Here is a 23,838-nt window from a genome sequence, read left to right as displayed (position 1 = left end):
AGATTAATTATTATGTACAGATATCATTCTAAGATCAGCATTTCACAATAACTGAATTACTACTCTTTTTACTTTGAATTTTTATAAATAAAGAATACATGCATTAGGTAGCTATTATTTCCTATTTATTTGGACTGAGGATGAACTATTTCTTATTACTCAAAATATTTCTAATTCATATTCGAGTTGAGCCTCATAAATTTTTTTTCTTATCCCTTTATAGATTCAAGACGCTAGAAAAATCATGGTTCCCTGACTACTGCTTCTTGAAAACTACGGTGATGCCCTGAAAGAAGGTGGAAGTAATGGCCATTGAAACATCCAACGGCAGCAGCTTGGCACGACATTGAAGAGAAAAGCCCATGGAATGGTGAGTTTTGAAGGAAAATATTTTCTCATCTCGTCTTCGGTAACCCGTCACCACTTGCATGCCAAACATAATGTGAAGACAAATCACGAAAGACATTTCAATGCATATTCTTAAGTGAACTTGAGGAGCAGTGGAAACTGCATCGTGTGAAGAAGAAAACTTACAATTAGTGAAAGAAAAGACTAAGAGATGAATTTCATTAAGCAATGTAATCCAGCTCTAATTTATCCTCAGACAAGATGGGACTGCGCGAATAGCAGGGAAGAATATCAAAGAACAGAACCAAATAATATACCTACGTGCATTTTTAATTCCTCGGGTAAAAATTCTTTAAAAAGTGCTTCTATTTCTAAATGTTAATTTCAATATTTATGGGCTATTTGAAAACAAACTTTCTGAATTTCGTATCATTACATTGGAACATGCGTGCAATATTAAGCAGCAAAATATTCAATGTACCCAAAATTTATTTATTTCCAGTCATATTAAATAATAGTTCATAATAAATGCAATATAATACAAAATTTCTTCACCCAATGAAAACCTCAGTAGAAAAAGGTCTTCCACATTTTTTGACGAAAACATTAGCTATCACATGGCAGCTCAAATAGACAATGACTAGCTTCTCATAAAAGACAATCTGTTGGTATCAAATCAACCACTTGATGTATCACGGATATCTTGTGATGTACGATCTTACAATACTATGCAGACGCAGAAAACGTTTCAGCTACAAAAAATGACGTTATATATTATTTATTTTATCCAAATCGCGGAGGAAATGGCGGAGAACGAGAATTGACTAACGCCGCGGCGCTTGATAAGACGGTGCGGATGAGAATGGGGAAGGCGAGATCGACGGCGAGGAAGAGGAAAGACAAGGAATTCGATGAAGTTGGATGAAGGAATGACTTTTAGAGTGGATACGGAGCCGGCAGAGAATTTTTTTTAAATCGGTGTTTAAAGGAAATAATAGTTCAAGCGTGGGAGGGGGAAGAAATGGGGTTTGTGGATAGAATAAAAGGGAAAAGTTCTTATTGCGAACTGAGGAGGGAAATTCAATGTGAGATGACGAAAGGGAACCGATTGGAGTGATTCTTGTAAACCTACCTAAAACAATGGACTTATTTACTACATAAATTTTAAACATATCTCGTAACTTGATTATAAATCTCAAGTATTAATCTTATTCCGGCATCTGAATAACGGATCTTATTACCAATAACGAAAGAAAATAAGCTACATAATTTAATCACGTAGCCAAACTCTTTTCATCCACAACTCGTCGAAATTAGTTCTTCTATTTGATGTCCTACATAATGTTACCCTATATTCTCACGAAGGAAATAAGTTACTTTGAAATTGAGGGGGGTAACTTTCAATAAGTAGAGCAGGTTTCGATTACCTACATCTTACAATCTGCCCGAATTCCTCTTTCAAAACAATTTCACCTTAAATACAGGTTAGAAAACGTCATTTTCTCAACTTTAAAATACGGAAATCGTTTATTTCGTAACTTTTTTTGGCATATGTATTGTTCAAAATGTGTCAGCGTACTTTTAGCAGATATTTTTCACTGATATATTAAGCGACCCGCAAGATGCACAGGAACTTAGAAAATTTTTCGGATAACTAGATAAGAGTCTGCAAATTGATAAAACTTAAGGATTTCTCTCCTTCTTACTGTCAGAATGGTTCTAATAACTCAATGACTTATAGATTCCCTTGAATAACGGGAAGAGGAAATTTTGGTACCATTCTGACATAGTTGCAATGACGAATATAAAAGTTTCTCCATGAGTAATGCGATTTTTTTTCTAATGGTTTTACGTCATAATGCATCGTACGAATTTTAGTAGGTTGGTCGAAGAAATGATTTTCATGAAATGTTACAGGCAATTGCAAAATAGGCTCTTCTACTTGTGCCTCACCACCTGACAGCAGCAAAAAATAGCCTTTCCGCACAATGATTCCTGGAAATTGCATTTGGAAATCCGATTTCTTGTGCAGGTTCTCACGGTAGTATATTGTTAAACAAGAGTAAAATATTTGGAAATTTCTATACTATGCATGGTATTTTGCAAAAAAACTGGCATTTCCTCCATTACGCTATAAAAATCGCGAAACAATAAAGACACGTCGCAAAATTACTGTTTGAGTGATTAGAAAATAAAGCATACATGAGGTCAAACTACAACATGCAACTGGGGTTTTCTGTCGGCTAATATATCGGGAGAAAGTGTGAGCTTATAGATATAAGGATTAGTTTATCCACATCTTGTGTACTGTACTTCGAATTTTTAACGGTAAACAACTGGAAGCAGTTTCATATGAGACAAGGGAAATGTCAGAAATATAGTATGCATAAACTCAATGGGAAATGTATTCCTTCTGAAACGAGCAAACGCGATCCAAGCTCCTTAAAGGTAAACGTGTATGACGATGGTCAGACGTTATCGTACCGGCCATATTTGGAAGACCTAATGTCAGAACGCGAAAAAACACAACGCTTAACCATCTCCCACACAATCTCCGTCCCTATCATTCTGAGCGTCCCTTTCTCCCACCCGACACGCCTACTATTTGTAATAATGGGCATAGTAAGCGGACATATATGCATAAACGAACTCGGGAGGCGGCCGGCGGCGGAAAAAGCGAATCCGGGACAAGGTCAGCTCTCGTTGGGTGAAGTGTGTGGTGCTTATAGGACCTCCTTGGGACACCAACATTGACCTCACTCCACGGCAATCTGATCGAGTAAAGGGCGACATCGTCTCGGGAGCGCGCGCGCTCGCCGGAGTGTGGGGCGCGCGGCGTGTTATTATTGCCGTGGCGGAGGAGACTTTGATTGGCGATGAGAGGGGCGCGCGGAAACTAGTCCAACGAGTCCCGGCCGATCGAGAGGCGAGGTGGAGGTAAGACACAGCAACTAGTCCGTTTGTGGGCCATTGGAATCAACCACACCCCTCCCGTTTCAGGTGGCAGTGCCGAAACGTCATTGAAAATTCCAGGGAAAGGTTCTCATTTTTTTGTTCGTCAAGAAGATGCATTGCTCCATTCTGAGCTTTCGTATTTCGTCTTTTTTCGTGAAATATTACTACGTCAAATAGTATTACATCATAATAAAATTTTCTGGGCACATAGAGTCAGCCAGTCGACAGTGAACTCCATCTTAAGTCATGATCAGTCAATAATCCTAAGATTGGTTTGGAGCAGATATCCATTCCTCTCTCATATCAACTAGACTTTCCATAGCGACATACTTGTTCTCATTTACAACCTTTATACCTACCTCTACTACGTGCCTTTTTAAAAATTTTACACGAGATAAGAGAGAGAACTCCCGTGTGGTTTTCCATTCTTCCCAGGTCCATGACATCCTCTCCCCAATTTCTCAAACCGCCCTTACTCATAACTCATTCGGGGACGTTCCTTGCCCTTCTAAAGTAAAAAAAATAAGCTAAACGTAACTATGATGCGAGGAAATTTTCGTATTTGAGATGCAGGTTAAAATGGAAAGACATCTGCTCAATAGGCCCTACTTTTTTAAAGATGATAGGAAGAACATGAGTTTAAAACAAACAATATGTCAGGAGATCAAGAAAAAATGCGATCGGACATGCATGATCGATGCGTCCCCTCAGTAGCACCCTAAGTCGACGGATATCTTCATTCTCCACTCCCTTCTCTTATTTCTCGGCGCAGATGGCCTAGCCTGTAGGCAGTAGCGGAGAGGTCACTCGGGTCATGACCCCCCCCCCCCCCAAATTTTACCAAATATGTATAATTTTAATTAGTTTTATAATTTTTGTATTCTTAGATGTTTTAAATTGTTCAATTTCATATGTTTTAAGAATAAAAATGAAATTTTAGGCTCCAAAATGGGTAAAAAATGTCTTTTTAAAAGTTTTACACGAGATAAGAGAAAGAACTCCCATGTGTTTTTCCATCCTTCCCAGGTCCATGACATCCTCTCCCCAATTTCGATGCTCAAACCACCCTTACATGTTGGTCGCCTCCAAACTCGTACCCACGAAGTTTAGTGCCAGTCAAAAGACTTGTAAATTTAAGGTGCCTTCAATAATTCGGGGCCCACGACAGGGTAGCGATGAGCCCACCCCTGCGCTCAGATATTATATATTGCCTGCTCACTCCGCCCAGATGTAAAGCTATTTAGAGGAGGCCACCGTTTGTTTTGATTTCATTTAAACAGATCACTTTATAATGTTTGCATTCTAAATTTTATGATGAATATGCTGAATTTTTTAATATCCTAACAATAAGTTCTGATATTTCGCAAAAAATATCACGTAAAATCATAACCATAAAAATAAAATGTAAATCGCATATGGATGTCAGAAATTTCAGAAAAAGATATAAAATTAGGACTTTATAGGTATGCCACCAAATGAATAATGGCGAGTAAAAAAATTACCTTTAGAAATTCATGGAGAATTCACTTTTTGTCCTTTTTTTAAATTATATCCTAACATATCAATGCGTGATACTATTTTTTCACAATTCCTGTACAATTAAGTACTTATCATGGGTGAAACCTTGAAAATATGGTATAGGATTTCATCGAAGTGACCGACTGCTGAGTCATTTGTGCCATGAGAGAAGAGTAGGGAAGAAAGGTTTTTTTATTTAGGAAAATAATATCATATAAAATTAAAACCATCAAAACAAAATGTTCATTGCGAAAAGATGTCTGAAATCTCAGATGTAGATATATAAAAAGGAATTTGTAGGTGTCACCAAAACAATTATTGTCAGGAAAAAAATTGACTGAAAATCCATGGAGTAATCACCTTTTTGTCCCAATAAATTATATCCCAATATATTAATGCGTGTCACTATTTGTTTTCACAATTCCTGTACAATTCAGTGGCCAATGTAAAACTTTGAAAATATGGTATTGGATGTGACGGAAGTGACTAACCGCTAACGTCATTTGCGCCATTGGGAAAGGAATTGGCTATTGAATTGTACAATTCAGTGGCCAATGTAAAACTTTGAAAACATGGTATAGGATATGACGGAATTTACCGACCGCTAACGTCATTTGCGCCATTGGGAAGGGCAGGGAAAGAAGGATGGAGCGAAACTTGGCGTCGGCATTAGCCTGCTCTTCACAAAAGGCGCCAAGGGGACCACGGCTTAACGTCCTATCCGACGGACGGAGTTTCGCGCTTGAAATTTTCTCCACACAGCACTTAAGTAGGAATCAGGAAATAACTGGAAAATGCAGTAATCGCCGCCCCGGGATTTGAACCCGAACTCTTGTGGTGGAAAGTCAACGTTCTAAAACCCTACCAACTCCACCGAAAATCTGCATTTTAAAAAAACGGCCGTTCATAACCTCAGGAGGCATCAAGAGGTCCCAGGAGGTATATGAAGCCCTCAGTTGTTAAACTCGTACGTATTTAACAACTACTGCGCCATTTGATAATTTTTCGAAGCTATGGTAAAATTTCGCAGCACTCAGGGTGATAGGCACTGTATATTTCAAGGTCTGATATTTTGGTGGATGGTGATTACCTTGGTCGCTCATCATATCCTTCAGCCTTATACGTAGGCTTGTCGTATTTTAAATGGAAATAACTAGCGCCATAAACTTTGGCGTTCGGGAGCGTTAAATGGGCTGATCTTTTACACCAACGCTGACAACAATGCATGGAACTCTGCTTAGCACAGAAAATCTTCCAACAACGTGGTGTCATTAAACGGTATTGTTTTCTAAATGTAGCGAATTGATTTGCTGAAAGGTGCTTTAAAACCGGCATTCATAAAATTTTTAATGGCCATTTCAGCATGGATAATTGTCAAGAAACGATTAATTAAATTTACAGAGAAGTGTTCTACGTATAAAGAGATTAATTTTCATTTTCAAAAACAGTTGTGGGTTACTTAAGAGTAATTATCAACCGCTATAACAAACCATTTTCATTGACTCAATCCTATAGCTGCATTTTATTTACTGATATGTGCATTTAATTCAAAAATAGTGGAGATACTAAAAAAGTAAAGTCACTGCTCCACCTAATTTTTAGTAGACGATAAATGCAACAATAATAAGTCAATAAATTCTTGATATTAGAACCGCCGCTTGGTTTATAAGATACATCCGATGCCAACTAAAGGCCAAATGGACTCCACACCTCTTCCTGCCAACATTTGTGACGACTTTTATAGCCTTAACGACATAGCTAATAAATGAGCGTAATATGAGATGTCCTTGGACGATCAGATTCTTTGGAATAAATTTTATGCCCGTCTCAATGCCACCCCACAGTTATGCACGAAAGAGAGTTTACTAAATAAAGTACACATCAGCATGAGCTGATGCTGGCGCATATGAAGGCGATTGCGTGGTTCATCATTTAAGTAATCTATCGATTAGGGTCTGTTTGCATGGAGTATTCACGAATTATTTTGGCAATATCCTCTTTCTTGATGGACTTACCTCTTTGATTCACCATTAGGCCTATTCTCTTTCATTCTATCTAAAAAATTCCTTTCCTCTCCCTCTTTTACCTAACATTCTACCCTCTAGAACCCTTTTCATCAAGGACGCGCTCAATCGATAGTTTCTGCCCTCTCCGTAGCTCATCTAGAAGCTGCCTCTCCTCACCCACCATAACCAGCACTTCGTCGTTCCTCCTTCTCTTCGTCCACTTCGCCGTCTCCATTTTCCAACAAACCCACCTCTCAGAGTCTTTTCGCATCCAACTCGGGTTTTTATATTAATTATATTCTTTATTAAAGCATTCTACCGATTAATTTAGGTTTCCATGGATTACTGAAGAAGAATTCTGGCAACCTCATCTTTCTTAATGAACTTCCCTTTTCAATGCATAATAAAGCCTATTCGCTTTCATTCTATCTAAAAATCCTATTTTCTTCCTCCCTCTCTCTCGTTTACCTGGAATATCCACTCTCTAACAGTTTTAATGGCGTGGTTCTTAGCAAGGCTAATTGCATTATTACGTACAAATCTCTTAGGAAATAGATATATTGCGCTCACGTGTAACATCATTCTATTTCGAAAACAAAAATATTAGGTATTGCAGCACGCCAAGGCCACATATGGAGAATTCAATCAAGAAACTTGTGGATTTCATCACCGTTTGCGCGGCATAATTGGGGGTACCATATTAATCATGGCTAAAGAGTCGATATGAGATCACGCATTAGTTATGGCTTCCTTAAAAGCCTATTTCTATTCTAGGTGCACCTTACGGGCGAAATAGTGCTATAACGGTTGTAAGAGTTAAGGATTGTGGAAAGAGTGGTGGTCTGTTAAGTGGCCCGAAAAGCCGAAGGTCCATGGTCCCATCCCCGTCCAATATGCATTCTTCCAACGGCAATTAATGTGAAGAGGTCGCGGGTTTGATTCCCTCCTGGGAGTTTGCTCTTATTTAGGGCATGTGGATTTTCGTATACGTTTAATTGTCAAGTGAAAAGCCCCAATGGAAAAGGCCAATGGAGCGGTTTTCGGTGGTACACGAATAAATATACAAATGTAATTGCTGCCCAGGTGACATACTCTAAATCAGTGCACCAAATGTATCAGCAAACATTTATCCAGCACGCACACTCGTCACACAATGTTAATTCAACGCAAAGGCATTAGCAAAATGTTTCAAAGTAATACTGAACGCACATCCATTAGCACTGGCGAGTAGTAAAATTTTTATAACCCACAGAGAGAGTTGTAAAAGATATGCCCCGAAGTCATTTACCTTTCGGACGGAACCTTTAATCCAGATGACGCATGGCCGAAATGATATTTTGCCCATTTTGACGACTTATCGCGAGTCTTATCGGCGCGTGCGAGGCGGCGTATTGTCAACACTTCTTCCCATCCTTCGGACTGCCCTTCGAGCGGTGATGCAGCCTGCTGAGAGAGTAAACAATGATGCATGACGGGGGAAAAAAAAGAATTTGGGATCCTCCATTTCAACGCTCACCACTTCCGTTTCCCGAGAAAACTCCCAACTTATAAGCAAGGTGGACTAAAGGCCGTGCATACTAATGAAATCATCATTTGGAGATCAATTGGATATGGACAAAGATAACGAATCTAGCTCTGTGAATACGTAATAATTCTAGAATAATACTTTGACCAAAACATTGACAATCCCATAAGGGCCAACGCTAACTATTTGGTGAAATTTTTGGTCTTAACTCGTTAAAAAATTAAAATCAACTATGGAACGTACAATGGAAACCTTTATTCTTACTTAATGAGGCTTCGCGAAGTTATTCCTCAAATATCTTTTCCTAGGAAAAATTATTATTAATCATTACGGTTACGTTCTACAATCAGCTCCACTGAAAATAATATTTTATGAGAGTAAACAAGTCATTTACCTGCACTTATACAGGTATTGAATTTTATTGTAGCCCAGGGATATTAACAAATACCGCAATAAAGTATATTTCTCAAGGATATCCCCACCAGTAAAGTGGCTCACAGAAACAGAGATTTTACTTTAATAGAAGTATCGCGAATGATGAGAAAAATCGCATGACAATAGCCGGCGAAATATTAATAATTATGGTAGCATTTTTCTCTTAATTTATTTCATTTTTAGAACAAAACTTAGCCACCTCAAAATATCAGTCGCAGACTGAGTCCAAAAATAGGGTGGCTTCCTATTATTTTTTTATTGCCTAAATCGAAAGATTATTACTCCTGGAGTACGTATTTCACGCTTTTAGATTTTTAAATGACGATAGCTATTTTTCGCGATTAAATGAAAAGTGAAAATTTTCTAGCGCGCGAAAACGCGACGCGTAAGTATGAATGCCGGGAAATCTCTCCGTGTGACGTATTTCTGGTTCCCGCTGCCGCCCTGTGAGGTGACCTTGAGGCGAGTTGAGCGCTGATACGACGCAGGCTGCTAGCTGGTAGCTGAGTACCCTGCTGGCTGGTAGCACTTGGCTTAAATAAGGATTATTAATACCTTATCAAACGAAGAAAAATTTCCGACCTTAGCCTGTTTTAATAAGTGATTATTAAGACATGTTTCCCTGAGCTCTGCGCCTCATGCAATGTATTGGTAACATCAGACGACGTATAACTCCTATCTTCTCGTGGAAGGTATCACTTCAAAACGGAAAGGAGAGGGGTTAGTTTTAGGTCTTTCCTAATGTTTTTGTTTGACATGAACCAAGGTGCTCCGACAATAGGATGGTTTCCTATTTTTTTTATTGCCTATATCGATTACTCCTGGAGCGATTAAATTATTACTCCTGGAGTGCGCATTTCACGCTCTTAGATTTTGGAGTGACGATATTTATTTTTCGCGATTAAATGAAAAGTGAAAAATTTTAAGAGCGCGAAAACGCAACGGCTAAGTAGGAATGATGGGAAAAGTCCGTGTGACGTATTTCTGGTTCCAGCTGTCGGCGTGTGAGGTGACCTTGGGGCGAGGCTTGAGCGCTGATACGACGCAGGCTGCTAGCGGGTAGCTGAGTACCCTGCTGGCTGGTAGCGCTTGGCTTAAATAAGGATTATTAATACCTTATCAAATGAAGAAAACTTTATGATCTTATTGTTAGCCAGTTTTACTAAGTGATTATTAAGACATGTTTCCCTGAGCTCTGCGCCTCATGCATGCATTGGTAACCTCAGACAATGTATAACTCCTATCTTCTCATACAGAAACTAGGTCCCTGTGACGTCACGTGGAGTGGCATCGCATGGGCGCCAATCTGGCCCTTTTCAAATGAGGATAAAAATGGACCATTGCCATTCGTCTAAACCGGTATTTCTAAAACGAAATAATTTGTATATTATGAATACAGTAATGGTGGGTAACGAATCGCAATCAATGACTTTCATTTTCTTTGATGAAGGAAACTACCCTATTGTCAAATTAAAATGGCGGAACTTTGACGACGCCAAAAACTCGGAAACAGCGCCTTCAGATATTTACAACCTCCTTGCGGTTGGCGGCATGCGGAAATCGTTTTTTCCATTGTTTGATGCTAAATTTTTATACCATCACTTTTTATATCGCTTTGTTCCTTTGTCTAAAAATCCTCCCATTTGACTATGAAACCCAAGTTCTAAGTTTCCCACTTCTATTGGTATTATCCTTCCCAAGCAACGCCGGGTGGCCTGCTAGAGAATAATAAAAGGAGACCTAAAACGGCTTACATCAAGCTTATTACAGAAGGCCCTGAAGATTCACTGAGCTCTACATGCTGGTAATTGTACCGGGTTATTGGCTGTGGAAAGCAAAATAAGTATGACCATTATATTTCATCCGGTTCTCAGTTCTAAAGGCCAATCAAAATGAATCAATGGAGAGAAGTAACTTCATACCAACTCGTAAACAATCTTTCATTTTATTATCACCCAATCCAGGATTTCCCATTTAACCATCAGGGGAACAGGGTTGTACGAAACCCAGAGTTTTTTTCCTGTCCATTACATTCAGGATTAAATGTAAAAAACAACATTCTCTGAAAGAGGTAATTTTCCTTCCCTCCATGAAAATACTATCACACTTAAAATCATTACTTACATGATTATACTGATGCCAAAAAAAATGCAGTGAGTTTTATAAATACTGTTCAAGGCACTATAAAATACAATTCAAATTAGAGCTCCAACATTTTTAAAACTGAAAAAATAGGATGAAATATCAAAAAAGCATTACAAATTTATCTTCAAAAATTTAATATCATATTAATTTAAAACTAACCAAATTTATTTTTTCACATGGATAATATGAATTCAGAACACGTCAATACTAATGAACGTCTCAAGAATCAGATTAGATTCAATCCTGGAATTCAAATGCGTGTTTTCTGAGCTGATTTCCGCACCCCAACTAGTACATTATAAGGCATTGAGATAAGGTGAAAGGAAGAAATAAGGAAGGCGCTTATCAAGTAAGCTTGTTATGGGTTTCTTACTGCCAGGCCGACAAACATCCAGAATAACGACAAAATAGATGCCAAACTTTCAGCACTTCCATAGATGTTGTTTTCATTCCATCGTTTTAGAGTATTCATATAGGAAATTAAGTATGAGAATATTTTTTTCCATTCTTGGCAATTCTATAATATGAGTAAAAATAACATTATACGGCCATAATTTGAAAAACATTCACATTTATGAACTGGCAGCGAAACGACGGTGGTAAGAAAAGCACATCATTTCGCAAGAATAGCGACGTAAAATAATATTAAAATGTCGGAAGGAATCTCTAATATACATATTATATTCATCGGGTTATCAGGCCATAAATTAAAATTAATAAATGTTATATTGTGTGGACCTTTGAATAATTTCAGTTTTTCATGCACATACCAGCCAATTTTTTCCACATTCTCGGATTTTAAACTGGTAACTACGCCCCTAACCGCGGTGTAGTAGTTAGCGTACAGAGCTGCGGATGCGTAGGTCATACGTTCCGTTCTCCCGAATGATTTTTTTTTCTTTCCGCCGCAATGATAAAGTACTTGTATTATGCTTTATATCTTCACCATCCGGTCGCTTGCAGTTGTTAATTTTTTTTCTATTTACGGGAAAATCTGTAATCAGTGGTTAAGCTCTTATAAAGACTTGCTGAATTTCACCGGTAGGCTTTAAATTCATGTCGGGATGAGCCGCATAGCATGTGTACTACGCTGTTCAGCCGCCTTTGGCGCTCCAACAGAAGCGACTTACGTTGCCTGAGGATATTTGACGGCATTCCTAACCTATTCTTCCCTAAAATCTTACGCTTCCCTTATATAAGCCCCCTAGCTTACGATAAGCTGCTTATCAATTTTTTCCGTAAGAAAACCATAAGAAACGGATAACTCTCTTACTTTGTGCTATCTGGGACAGAAATCAACTGTCGACCGATTTCTCGTGTAAGACGACCTAAGGAAGTTCGCGTCGGCTACATTCATAACATAGTGGTTGCATCTCTGGCCAATCAGATCGGTCTTGCTTGAAAAATGGCAAAGCAATACGAGTACTGGTACCATGGTCAATATGTACAGATATGAGTAATAACCGTGTATATAAGAACGTTTATAAGGACCAAAGAACCATGACTGTTACATACTCATGTATATTGACCAAATCACCGAGGATCTCTACCTCTGACCTAAATTTTCAGGTGAGGCTACTGGCGAAACGGACACCAAAATACACTGTCCTCACCCGAAAAACATCAGGAAAACCCCCAGAGTTGTCAAAATTGTTCTGTCTATAAGCCTGAATGAATACTTATCTTCAGTTTAAATTCGAATCTGATTACATTATATTTATCAGTCGGTTTTTTGGAAGTAAATCTTCTCAGCGCGTTAGGTAGCTGTATAAAATTATACATTACATGAAATTGGACTTTTAACTTGAAGAGTAACGCAGCCTTGACGATGGGAGGCAAGCCGTTTCTCGAAACGTCGGAAAGAATTAAGCTGGCTGAGAACCCGAGAAGAATTCATCAATAGTATTCACCAGGAGAAATTAAAATCTTTTATTAAACACTACACAGTTTTCAAGGTGCCTGACCCGTCATATCCGTCACACTTGTGGCGTGAACTTTCTAAAAAATAGATTTATTAATTTTCCCGTAATTCCCGTTAATTAATTTCTGGTAAATGATTAGTAATATATGTTTCCGTGGTGTAGTGGTTATCACATCCGCCTAACACGCGGTAGGTCCCAGGTTCGATCCCTGGCGGAAACATCTTTGTGGACATCACTTTCCAATTTTTTCTCGCAGTAAATCGAGCACATCGAGAGATTTTTCCTTAGCAGCAATTATTTGCATTTTAAATCGTTCTATGCTACACAATCATATACTTCGGCAGTCAAGCAAGCCCCTTACATTGTGATCGCAGTTCACAAGTATATCAGCGATAGAAATAAAATAAAACTTGCAAATTTCAGAAATGAATTTTTAATTTTAATATCAAAAATACTTTGTTATTAGTTGAACGAAATAATATCCATATGAAATTGACAATATTTAGCACACATTAGGACATTTCTTATTCTGGGTATTCATAACTTAGCATATTGCTATCACGCAATTCAAAGACCGTTAAGTAGGTATAGTAATTTTTTTTCGATTGATAAATTAATAGTATTATGATCCTTTTTCAAATTAGGTATATAGGTAGTTCAATGAACCCAGGAATACCTGTTTTTTATGCCAGTGAAGATTAATCTATTCTTTTCGTTAATTTTCTATTTGCTTTTTTAAGATGACCTTGAACTTAAATGCAATAAAATAAAGAAAAGTATCAGAAAATTTTAAGTTTCAGATAAATTTCAATGCTTTTAATTGAATTTAGCTTGAATTTAGTGGAATGTAAGGTATAATCCCAACAACTTGATACGTTGATCGATGACAGTAAATACGATGAACAGATGGAAAAAAATTCCTTTTGTCTTTTTAAGGCTATTAGACGTTACTAACTTGCAAGCACTCCCAATTTCATTCAGTGTTGATTTCATTTGCATAAGTAATACTGAAAAACTTCTTTAAAATGCTTAAAAATGATGATTAGTACGCTTGATTAGTATAACCTCACTTTCGCGGTTGCATTACTGACGATATTTTTTGAAAGTTAATATTTCCTACGTATTTCTTTTCTAATATTGAAGTTAATGGCAATATAAATTACAAGTCATTACTATTAATAATTTTGAAATCTTAATTTCATTAAAATTCATTAATTGGGGAAAATAAGTCTCCAGCAATTTACGCCAAATAAGTATGAAATATGAAGTTTCCATTGACCAATCTCCAAGGACTGCCATAATTATTTCATTCACTGAAAACTTCAAGAATTTTACAATTTAATTTGGTGACATCGAAACGAGATAAATGAACAACAAAAACTCACTAATTATATTGAAAAAATGATAAAATTTACAATTCAAGCATAGGATTACAGAGGAAAGCGATGTAAAGCTAATTCATCAGTCACAACTTATTGTTTCAGATCACACTATTTCCACTCCTCCCGGCTCCTCCCGCGCCCTCCATGGCTCTTTCATAGCCATGGGGTAAGCGTGTTTCCTTCCCGCTCCCATCCCATTTCCTCCCCCCCTTGAGAGTTCGACGGATAGAAGCCCAAGAGGCTAGGTGCCGTCGCTCTTGGGGTTCCTTGGCGCAAGCCGATCCTTACTATTTCCACTCAGCGAACGTTCCAGCGAGTGTTCTGATTGGCACTCCTACTCACCCCTTGACCTAATTCTAATTAAGATTGCATTTCTATGCATGGCCATGATGGTGAATAGACCAGTCGATCCATTTCATCTCTCACGACGTTGCACTTCATACCTTAACCAGAAGGAAATGCATGCTTTACACAATGCATATGGACACTTGTTTTTTTTTTTAGAGCGCCGCCTATTACGCCGATAAGTTCGATTACGAGAGTATTTCTATTCTATATATTTCGAGATTAAAAAGGGAAGTTATATTTATAAATTATGGCCCTTTTCAAATATTGTCTTTTTGCAATAGACTGCGGTATAGAACAGTCGTATTTTCAAAGAATACAACATTATTTCTGGGTAATTATTCCTTTTCGGCACGTCTAAGATATCAGGCAGTCATAAGATAAACTATTTTCACCAATTCATCGCTGTTGTCTTCAAAAAATCATATTCCATTCATTCGATGTGCCAAGCTTTTCGATTAAATATTCTCTCGCCCATAAGCCGACTCCCTTGCAATATTTATACCCCTTTTTTCAGTAAACATTCCCATCTAAAACAATGTCAGATTCGGTTAATTTTTTTCATTTTATGACTTGTAGCATAATCTGCTCCTCTCCAAATTTTGCATAACCACGCCACTTGCACATGTTCCATTTCACTGTGCCATAAAGAACGAGGCTTCATTACAAAGGAGTCACGTCATTTGTAAGAGAAATTTTATAAAACGATGGCACCCTTAAGATATCTTGCAAGTTCCAAAGTTTCTAATTAACCTTTTCATCTTAAAGTTAAATAAAGCCACGGTGCTCACGTATTGATACCCCCTCCAGGGTAGGTTGTTTACCTAACCACACCATTACATCAGCATAGTATTTCCCGGACTTTCCCATTTATCACGTGAGAAGAAGATGCCGCAATATCTGTGACGTCCTCTATATTTCTCGCATCACACTCAACAACTTCAAACTCTGAAGTGCCATACGCAGTGCTGTATTTGGGAAAAAATTTAGGCGGTACTCACCAAAATTTGTCAACAGCTGAACATGTATTATACATCCGGCCAGTGGCACAGCGAGGGGAGTTTTGGGGGATAACCCCCCCCCCCCCCCCCCCCCCAGCGCTCAGAGAAATTTTTAAGTTGAATCTATTATACTTAATTGGATTAATATTACTTATACGATAGTGTTAGGATTAATTTTTAAAAAACCCTCAAAAAGCCGTGAAGCTCACCATTTTGAACCATTTATCTTAGTTTTCTTCTGGCGGAGGGACCCCGCACATCCCGCTATCCTGGCTGGTATGCTATACCTCCGGGTCCCCAAGTATTAGTTGCGCCTGGAACCCCCCTAGCCTTAATTCCTAGCTGCGCCCCTGCGTCCGGCCGCGATTGAAATGTCAAACTCCAACTCTTATATTAGTTCCGAGTTGTGCCAGGTCATACGTACAGCCTCGGACAAGATACAAACTACGACTTCTGTCTTCGGTGCAACATTGAAATGGCGAATTCGTGGTCCCAATTTAAGTAACCGATTTAAGTAACATTAATTTTAATAAAAAGTATTTCATGTGCAAATATTATCCATTTCCCTGAATTATAACATTATTTTGAATCATCATTATTATTTAAGTCATTGGTTGCATTTTTGGCGCTAGCTTTTCTCACAAATTGAAGGGGAGTTTTGAGGCAAAAAAGGTCAACATTTTAAGTCCACGATTTTTGTTTTGTAAATGTAAACAAACAGGCCGCATTGTAAACTACTATTAGTTTCAAGCTAATTATATTCCTTTTCAAAAATGTGTGCTTCAGTTCTGTATCTGTAGTGCAACTAGAGATTTAGTTATATACGAGGCTTGCGCGTAAAACAATGTTGCCAAAGAACTGCAGTCACGAGGAACGATGTTACGTAGGATCCGGGGACACCAGCGTGTAGGTTGTTTCCTCCTCTCTCGAAATCGCGGAACAACAAGCAGTCATAGACAAAACAGTGGTGTTCATGGGCGTACCCAGCGAGGGGCAGGGGGGGCAGCTTCCCCCCCGAGAAGCAAAAATCGCAAAAGTCTTTCAGAAAAATCAGTACTGAATTCAAACGAAAGTATTCATAAAATTTTCTTTAAACCCACGAAAAATGATATGTATTAGTATTAGATATGTTACTAAAATAAAACTATTTTTTCGAGGAAATAATCTTATAAACGAATAAAGCGCTGTTATAATTTTCTTAGAATGTTGGTTTCATTCACCTTTTCCATGATAAAATGTCACAACTTGGCTGCCCCCCCTCCCCCTAGACCATGGCGCCCCCCGCCCCCAAGTTATGATCCAGGGTACGCCCTTGGTGGTGTGAATCATTTCCATGCAAAGCGTAGCATTCTACCTCAAGTAACATTTTAATAGGCAGACAAAAAGTAACAAGATATCAATAGAATAGGAAGGAAATTATATTTAATTTAATGGCGTCAGTGTAATCCTCTTCATAATATCACTGCACTGTACACAGTTTACACAGTAGCTTGCTTGAGAACTCTCCTTGAGACAAATAACTACAGCAGCTTGTAACAATCTCTCTGCGGTTATGGGAGTTAAACAATGGAGTCGAACAATAATGGATGACAATTCTTGTTGACGACGCGGAATAAAGAATACAGGAAATATTGGAATGAAAATAGTGGCGTTCGGATATACGCGTCGTCGCTCCCGATGTCTTCGCCGGAGGAACTTGTAAAAAGGGTTTGCATTTGCATTGACAAGATTTGTGAAGTTACGGGGTAAATTGAACGTTATAAGCCACACCACTCACGCAACTGGAGCACTGGTTAGTGCAGCTAGTCTATGCCACAGTCTAATGGCGCTAGTAGACAAGTGCGGAGTTTTGCACGGAAATGACTGACACCATTGTTTTTTTATGTCTGTTTGTTGTCCCGATCGCGGTTTCATGCTGTTCCGAGCGTTCGAGGTCAAAGGCGTCCCTTGTACTTCCCAGTACAAGCGTGCTGTCTACAACAATCAGCGTTGGCTTGGCAACCGTTAAACATGGAGCTCCGACTTGCTTCTCCCGCCAGGTTGCAATGCCGCAATGAGATTCGCCTTTCTGAGCAAAAAAAAAAATGACGCACCAGTTTAAATAAATTCCAAAAGTGTAAATTCTACTAAAGTTAGTGTGAGAGCGTGCATGACTTGCGCAATTAGTGCAGGTAAATCTAATACGGACGTACTCACATTCATAACAAACAGCGTTCTAAACGATTTCGAAGGAAACAGTGGAAGTTGAAAATGGATGATACAATGCTGAAAGTTTGAAGGGTTCAGGAGCTCTATGAGATGAAACCTGAAGTCTACAAGATTTGCAAGACTGAAACAATTTTGATGGATCGTTTAAGGTATGCCAGGCTTTGTGCAAGGTGTGTCCCAAGAATGCTCGTGGAAGAACACATAACAGCGCTCGTCCGACTTTGTCCGAGCATCGGAATAATTGAGGGGATGAGAAAACAAGGGGTACAAGTGATTTTTTTCTGAACAGATTAAGGTACAGATTTTGATAGAAGAAATATACAGAAACTTGAAGGCCAAGGGATTCGAGTGAGTCTCTGTTGTGTGCTAATATCGAGTGGAAAATCAAATGCATTACCAAATAATATATAATATAATATAATATAACTTTATTCCATTAATATTCAAATATATTGCATCAGAAAACACTTTAATAATTGTGCAATATGCAGGTACCCCTTATTGACTATTGATTGGGGCTACCATCTTACACTTTTTGTACAGGTCTGGTGCAAACATACATGAAAAGTAAATTTATTTCGGTGAGCTCAGTGATTTGTTATCTTACCGATTGCATTCACTTGTGATATTTCAAAAATGTGCACAAGGATAACTAACTTTCTTATATTAACGCATAAGAATTACAAACATTCAATATACCTTTTACGGAAAACATTTTTATGTCACCTTTCTTAACAGAAACTCTACTTCCTCATACCTCATAACAGTGGTGTAACGAGGAATTTCGTTCGAGGGGGGTCCAAAATGAGGGGGGAAATTTTTGAAAAACGTGGTGCTCAATAATGGTTTGTAAACTAATTTTTAACCCTTTTCATAATCGAAAAACGTCATTTGTTAAAGAAATATTTTTTCGGGAAACAGGACCCGTCCGCAAAGGGCGGGTGTCGTTCACGGCAGCGAGGTCGGTAAGGTCCTCGGGGTCGTCAACATGCGAATTCCTTGCAGAGATCAGCAGCAGCAGCAATAAAGAAAGAAGAAAATAATACCAAGAATATGGAGAAGAAGAAGTCGGCTATAAATGTATGGACGTGGAATGCGAGGATTTTTTAGACAGATTGAAAGGGAGTAAGCCTTACAGTGCATTGAAGAAGGCCAATCTCGAAGGAAAAGAAAGCTCCCAGATTACTTCTTTACCACTCCATGGAAAACCTACCTCAATCGGTAGAATATTGTAATAAAAACATGTATTGAGAAGAAAAGCATATGCTTTTAATCAATCGGGAGCCCGTCTTTCAAAGCAGAAACAAATCATACGAGAATATTAATCAGCAGGAAAAGCAGCGTCACATTGTTTCTGACAAGAAAATACGATAAGAAAGGATTCTGGCGGAACTTACGTCCATAGCAGTGATCAACGTAGAATGATTCCTGAGAACTCGAAAGATTAAGCACGACTGAAGAGCACATATCATTCATCTCTTGTTGACTGAAAGATAGATTTCGACAACTAACAGCGTCATTTTCAACGAATACTTCTTACCTCGCATTTTTTCATGCAGAGTATTTTTATTTTAGGACATTGCTTGTGCTTAAGTGAATAGTTTTAATTGAGGTAGAAATAGCTTAGAAAAAACAGGCAGAAAAAAGATATATGTATATCGTAAGCTTGATAAAAACATCGGTATATCAATTGAATTCAATTAATTTAATTGATAATATCATCAAATATGAGTGCCATTTGTTAAACTTGAGAATCAAGAACCACTTCAACGTATTTCTTTTTTTATTTTATGATTTCATTACATTATCCATTGCATTAAACAAATAAATTGACGCTATATTTAGTGAAATTGATCTTTCCACGGGAGGGAAATTTCTTATCAAACATTTTTCTGCGATACATATGAGACATTGCTCCCAGTGTACCTATAAACATATTTTAGAAAGGATACTTGGCCTTAATACCAACAGGACACAAGTACAGCTGACCATCCTGTATAGTATCACACCAAGGTCTAGCTTCTAGTACTACAATATGGTGGACTTTCTCACATTATCTTTGATATTTTCATCCGTGTTACACAAATAACATGTTCTATATCAATACACGGTATTTCCTCACTTTTGTTGCTAATCGTAAATGCTTAAAATCCGCCTTAAGGAGATTTTAACTCTCACTTAAGAACTTCAACCGTAATATGCAGAAATAAATGAATTTAATGCTTCCTTAGTTTCAGTAGATAAAACATAATTATTATTCGGAAAAACTGATATTTCTTTACTTCCTTTACGGAAATAGTATTACGAATTTTATGTAGTCCTCATTGCCGGGTTGTCTATTACTAGATTATTCCTCGTCCTTTTTTATTCCTTCAGCCAACATTTCCTTTCAAATGAATCTGTTCTGTTTTTACCGCGAGAATAACGGATTACCTTGGTAGAACAGGCTTCAACGTATCCGCTTGAATGGAAGTCACGAACAATACCAATTAAGTGAAGTGCGGTTATTACTTTCCTGAAACTGACCCTAAAACCTAATAAAACCAATGCATTTCAATTACGAAGTATGCCGAGGTAGGTATACAGTGGCAAGGCAAGGCAAAGCTAGGCTATCGCCGCTTTGTATTTCAAGAATTCCACACGATCACTACACAGCTCTAAATACCTAAAAGTGCAAGGTTGGCTTGAAATAATGAATCACTCACTGCTACATGCTGAGATTTTTCAAGTGTCTCTCATTGCTCATCAATATCCAGGCTTGCAATTTTAAATCACAGAAGTGAAAAATGGCAAATACAATTGGTAAACGAGAGTGGAAAAAACTACTATACTTTTTTTCGTCTTACAATCGCTAATATTTGTGCGTTCGTGCAAGCAATTTTCCTCGAATGGAATTTTCTCTCCACCCATGCGCACACGAAAAATGCGCATTAAGACGCTTCGTTAATACCATCGACATATTTCAATCATAAAATCGTGTAATTAGATATGATGATAATTTCACATCCCTTAAACACAAGCTTGGTGATGATACAGTAACAAAAGAAGCCGTTAACTCCAAAAGAACATATATGTCCTTTCAGCAAAGATTTGAGGCAAACCACTTTCTCTGTACATCATCAAAGCCATCATCAAAACCAAGAAGATGTATTGCTCAATGTAATATCCATTCAAGGAGAGAAAAATGTAGAGTAAACAACTCCAGTATCCAGGGACGCCGACTTACAAAAAATATTGGGGGGGCCTAAACCGGGGATCTTTCCCCGGGAAATTTTATAAGTTGTGAGTTTTAAGTTTTTTAAGCATTTTAGAAGAGTCATATGATCAACATTAGAACACTGAGAACTCTAATCTCGATATCTGGACACTCCGGGGAAAATCGACAAGCCTGACACTTTTTTCCTCACACCCATAACGAATTATTGAGGGGGCTCGGGCCCCCTCAAGCCCCATGGAGTCGGCGCCACTGCCAGTATCCCAAAATATTATTAAAAAATACCGCTCAACCTTCATTCATTCCAAGTGGGATTGTGCCGCTTTTGATTGTCATGGCTTCAAAAACGTCATGAAAAAGTACTTTCTAACATATTGCAACGAAAACCTTTGATCTCCCGAACGGCTATCGATGAATTAATTAAACAGCTACCGTCACAGTCTTACAAAGAAAAAAATAGGTAATGGGCAAGCATAATGGTAACTGTCTATCCAACGAACGATGGATGCGATTATTTATATCTTGTGAGATCGAGCGCTAGTGAAGAGGTGATCAGATAGATTTTGAATGACAACTTTTAATGATAAAACCAAAGAGAAGAGCTCAACTTCTCAAAAAGACTATGGGTAGGCAGTCAGATACAGAACTTCAGCTAAAAATAAGCGGGGAGAAGGTATACGTAATTGAAGGACATGTCATGGAACAAACTCAAATCGTGTTTTCCGATCAGTTTGATATCAGTGAAAGAAGATAAAATGGTACACAATTGATATGTATGTTGCTCAACGGAATTCTTCCAACCGAAGTTTTTTTTCTTATATGTCATCAAGTAATCCCACTCATTGAAAGCTAATAGTTGAAATTTGAAAATCCTTTATGGCAGGATATATCGTTAAACAAGGCGAAATACATGTTTTGTTTTGTATTTGTAAATTTATCAAATTACTGATCAATCATACTGATTTTCACGCTGTGGAGAAAGTTTCAAATGAATTATGTTTTAAAATATACATCTACACAACACCCTGCGAGCAACTTCAAAGGGTGTTTGGCAGGAGGTGAAATGCGATTAATTGCAGGATTTTTTTAAGCCAGGCAAAGGAACAACTAGCGGCAGTTCTTCCAGATTATCGAATCCGACAATTCTAGCTAGGTTATTACGACTAAGTTATAAGCGAAGAAATGTAGTAAGGAATGTTTTAGTAAATTGAGTGTATCAAAATTGCGAATAATAAGATAGCATCGTCCCCTTGAATTTTTTTACACGTAGATATCTGTCTAATAAAGAATGCATTCAATTGCGAGGACACATGAATTTTTGGAATTAAGGGAATACACCCACACTGATAAACAACCAACCGGCTTAATTACAGATAACTCAGGCATATAATGACGTAATTAAAACTCCATCGATAATTGGATAATAGCGCTCGCTCTTGTGGGTGATTCCAAGATAAACAGATTGCAGAAAAAAACACAGACGATAATATTCCAACTAAGCCAGTACAGATACAACAAGATAACACATCCGTGTTTTTCCCCTGAGAGGAAAGCACCTAACTAATTCCATCTCAATTTTTCAATATGCCGAACAGCCCACGATCGAGCAGAGGCTGCAAATATTTTATCTCCGGAAACTGTCAATATTCGCACGCCATTGAGATAGCGTCCAGGCTGATCTTTCCCTCCATTGCCACTTATTTCTTTATCACACCCCTCCGAGATAAGATTTGGTCGCTAGGGTGTGACAGCGCACTAAACGGGAACCAGTCAGTCTTAGTCACAGACTCTGCGTAATCCCTTCACGGATCACCTTCGACTGTTTACCGGAAAAAAAACCGATCACTTCGAGCAGTACAAATCTTCAATTACGGGTCGACGGGTGAGCCGTGCCCTCTTGACGTCTTCAGATGGTAAGTCATTTAAAAATGAGCAATTTTTAAGTACATACATGAATTCTCAGATTTACATACGTAAAAAATAATACATTGTGCGGTGTATTTCTTTTGCAAGTGCGTCGTGATGAATTTTGACATAAAAAAATATCGCGCCTGTTTTTTTTTTAATATGCGCCCGTCTGAAAAGAATTTCATTCATTAAAAATGAAATGATCACCACGGCATAAACGTTATAGAAAGAAAGATTTTTAATTTCTAGGACATTTATTTGTCACATTGTATTGAATTCACGCAAGTGAATTGATGAATTGCATTGGTAAAAGATAGCATGCGTTTTGGAAAAGGAAGTGCGCGTCTAAAGGTAAATATTCGCATTTAAATAAAATGTGAATAAAAAAACATAAACGGAAAGCTTTGCGCAGCTCACAAACTTCGATTAGATCCGACGCTATGCGTTGTAAGCAGAATGATGTTGATGAGCATTTCGCGATTCCTTAGGCATACAAAAATTGAGAGCAGAAAAAAATTGTTGCTTTGGGCATGTCCTTACTTTCCGGTCCAATAGAGATTATATAAATAATTATATCCAATTAGATATCCTCTAACAGGGCGAAAAATAGCATAGTTAACTGCGACACTCTCTATTAAGATTATTATCTCAGGTCAACGGTTGCCATATGTTCTCACAAGACACATTCACTGAAGTCTCTACCGTATCGACATTTTTCAAGAATAAGTTGAGTGATTATGTATGACAATGAAAATTGATAACTCATTTTATCAATTACTAAATCATGCGATCGATTCAACCTTTAGTGGATTCATGATTTTTCCAGACCTAACATCCCTGCGTAACACTTTTTATTCAAATTGGAATTTGGTAGAGGCGATCTACAAATTACGTTTGCGATTCGTGCAGAAGGGAAGAGCGAAGAA

General features: G+C 38.0%; 1 protein-coding gene and 1 non-coding gene across 3 annotated transcripts in view; both read left to right on the top strand.

Annotated features, from left to right (window-relative positions):
- Positions 1 to 23,838, top strand: part of LOC124161083 (phospholipid-transporting ATPase IF-like) — a 143,726-nt gene that overhangs the window by 61,289 nt on the left and 58,599 nt on the right. The window contains exon 2 of one of the 2 annotated variants that reach the window (XM_046537267.1): positions 224 to 370. In XM_046537267.1, the coding sequence (XP_046393223.1) occupies positions 368 to 370 (3 nt within the window). In that variant the 5' untranslated portion in view covers positions 224 to 367. Of the gene's footprint in view, positions 1 to 223; positions 371 to 22,729; positions 22,918 to 23,838 lie in introns of those variants that run through there. The other variant, XM_046537268.1, reaches the window with a different exon arrangement.
- On the top strand, positions 13,002 to 13,074 carry Trnav-aac. The gene has a single exon. It is a non-coding gene; the product is annotated as a tRNA-Val (tRNA).

Source organism: Ischnura elegans, chromosome 6 (assembly GCF_921293095.1).
Source record: "Ischnura elegans chromosome 6, ioIscEleg1.1, whole genome shotgun sequence".
In the NCBI taxonomy this organism is placed as follows: domain Eukaryota; kingdom Metazoa; phylum Arthropoda; class Insecta; order Odonata; family Coenagrionidae; genus Ischnura; species Ischnura elegans.
Note: the sequence above shows the minus strand (reverse complement) of the source record. Positions and strands in the feature narration are given on the sequence as shown.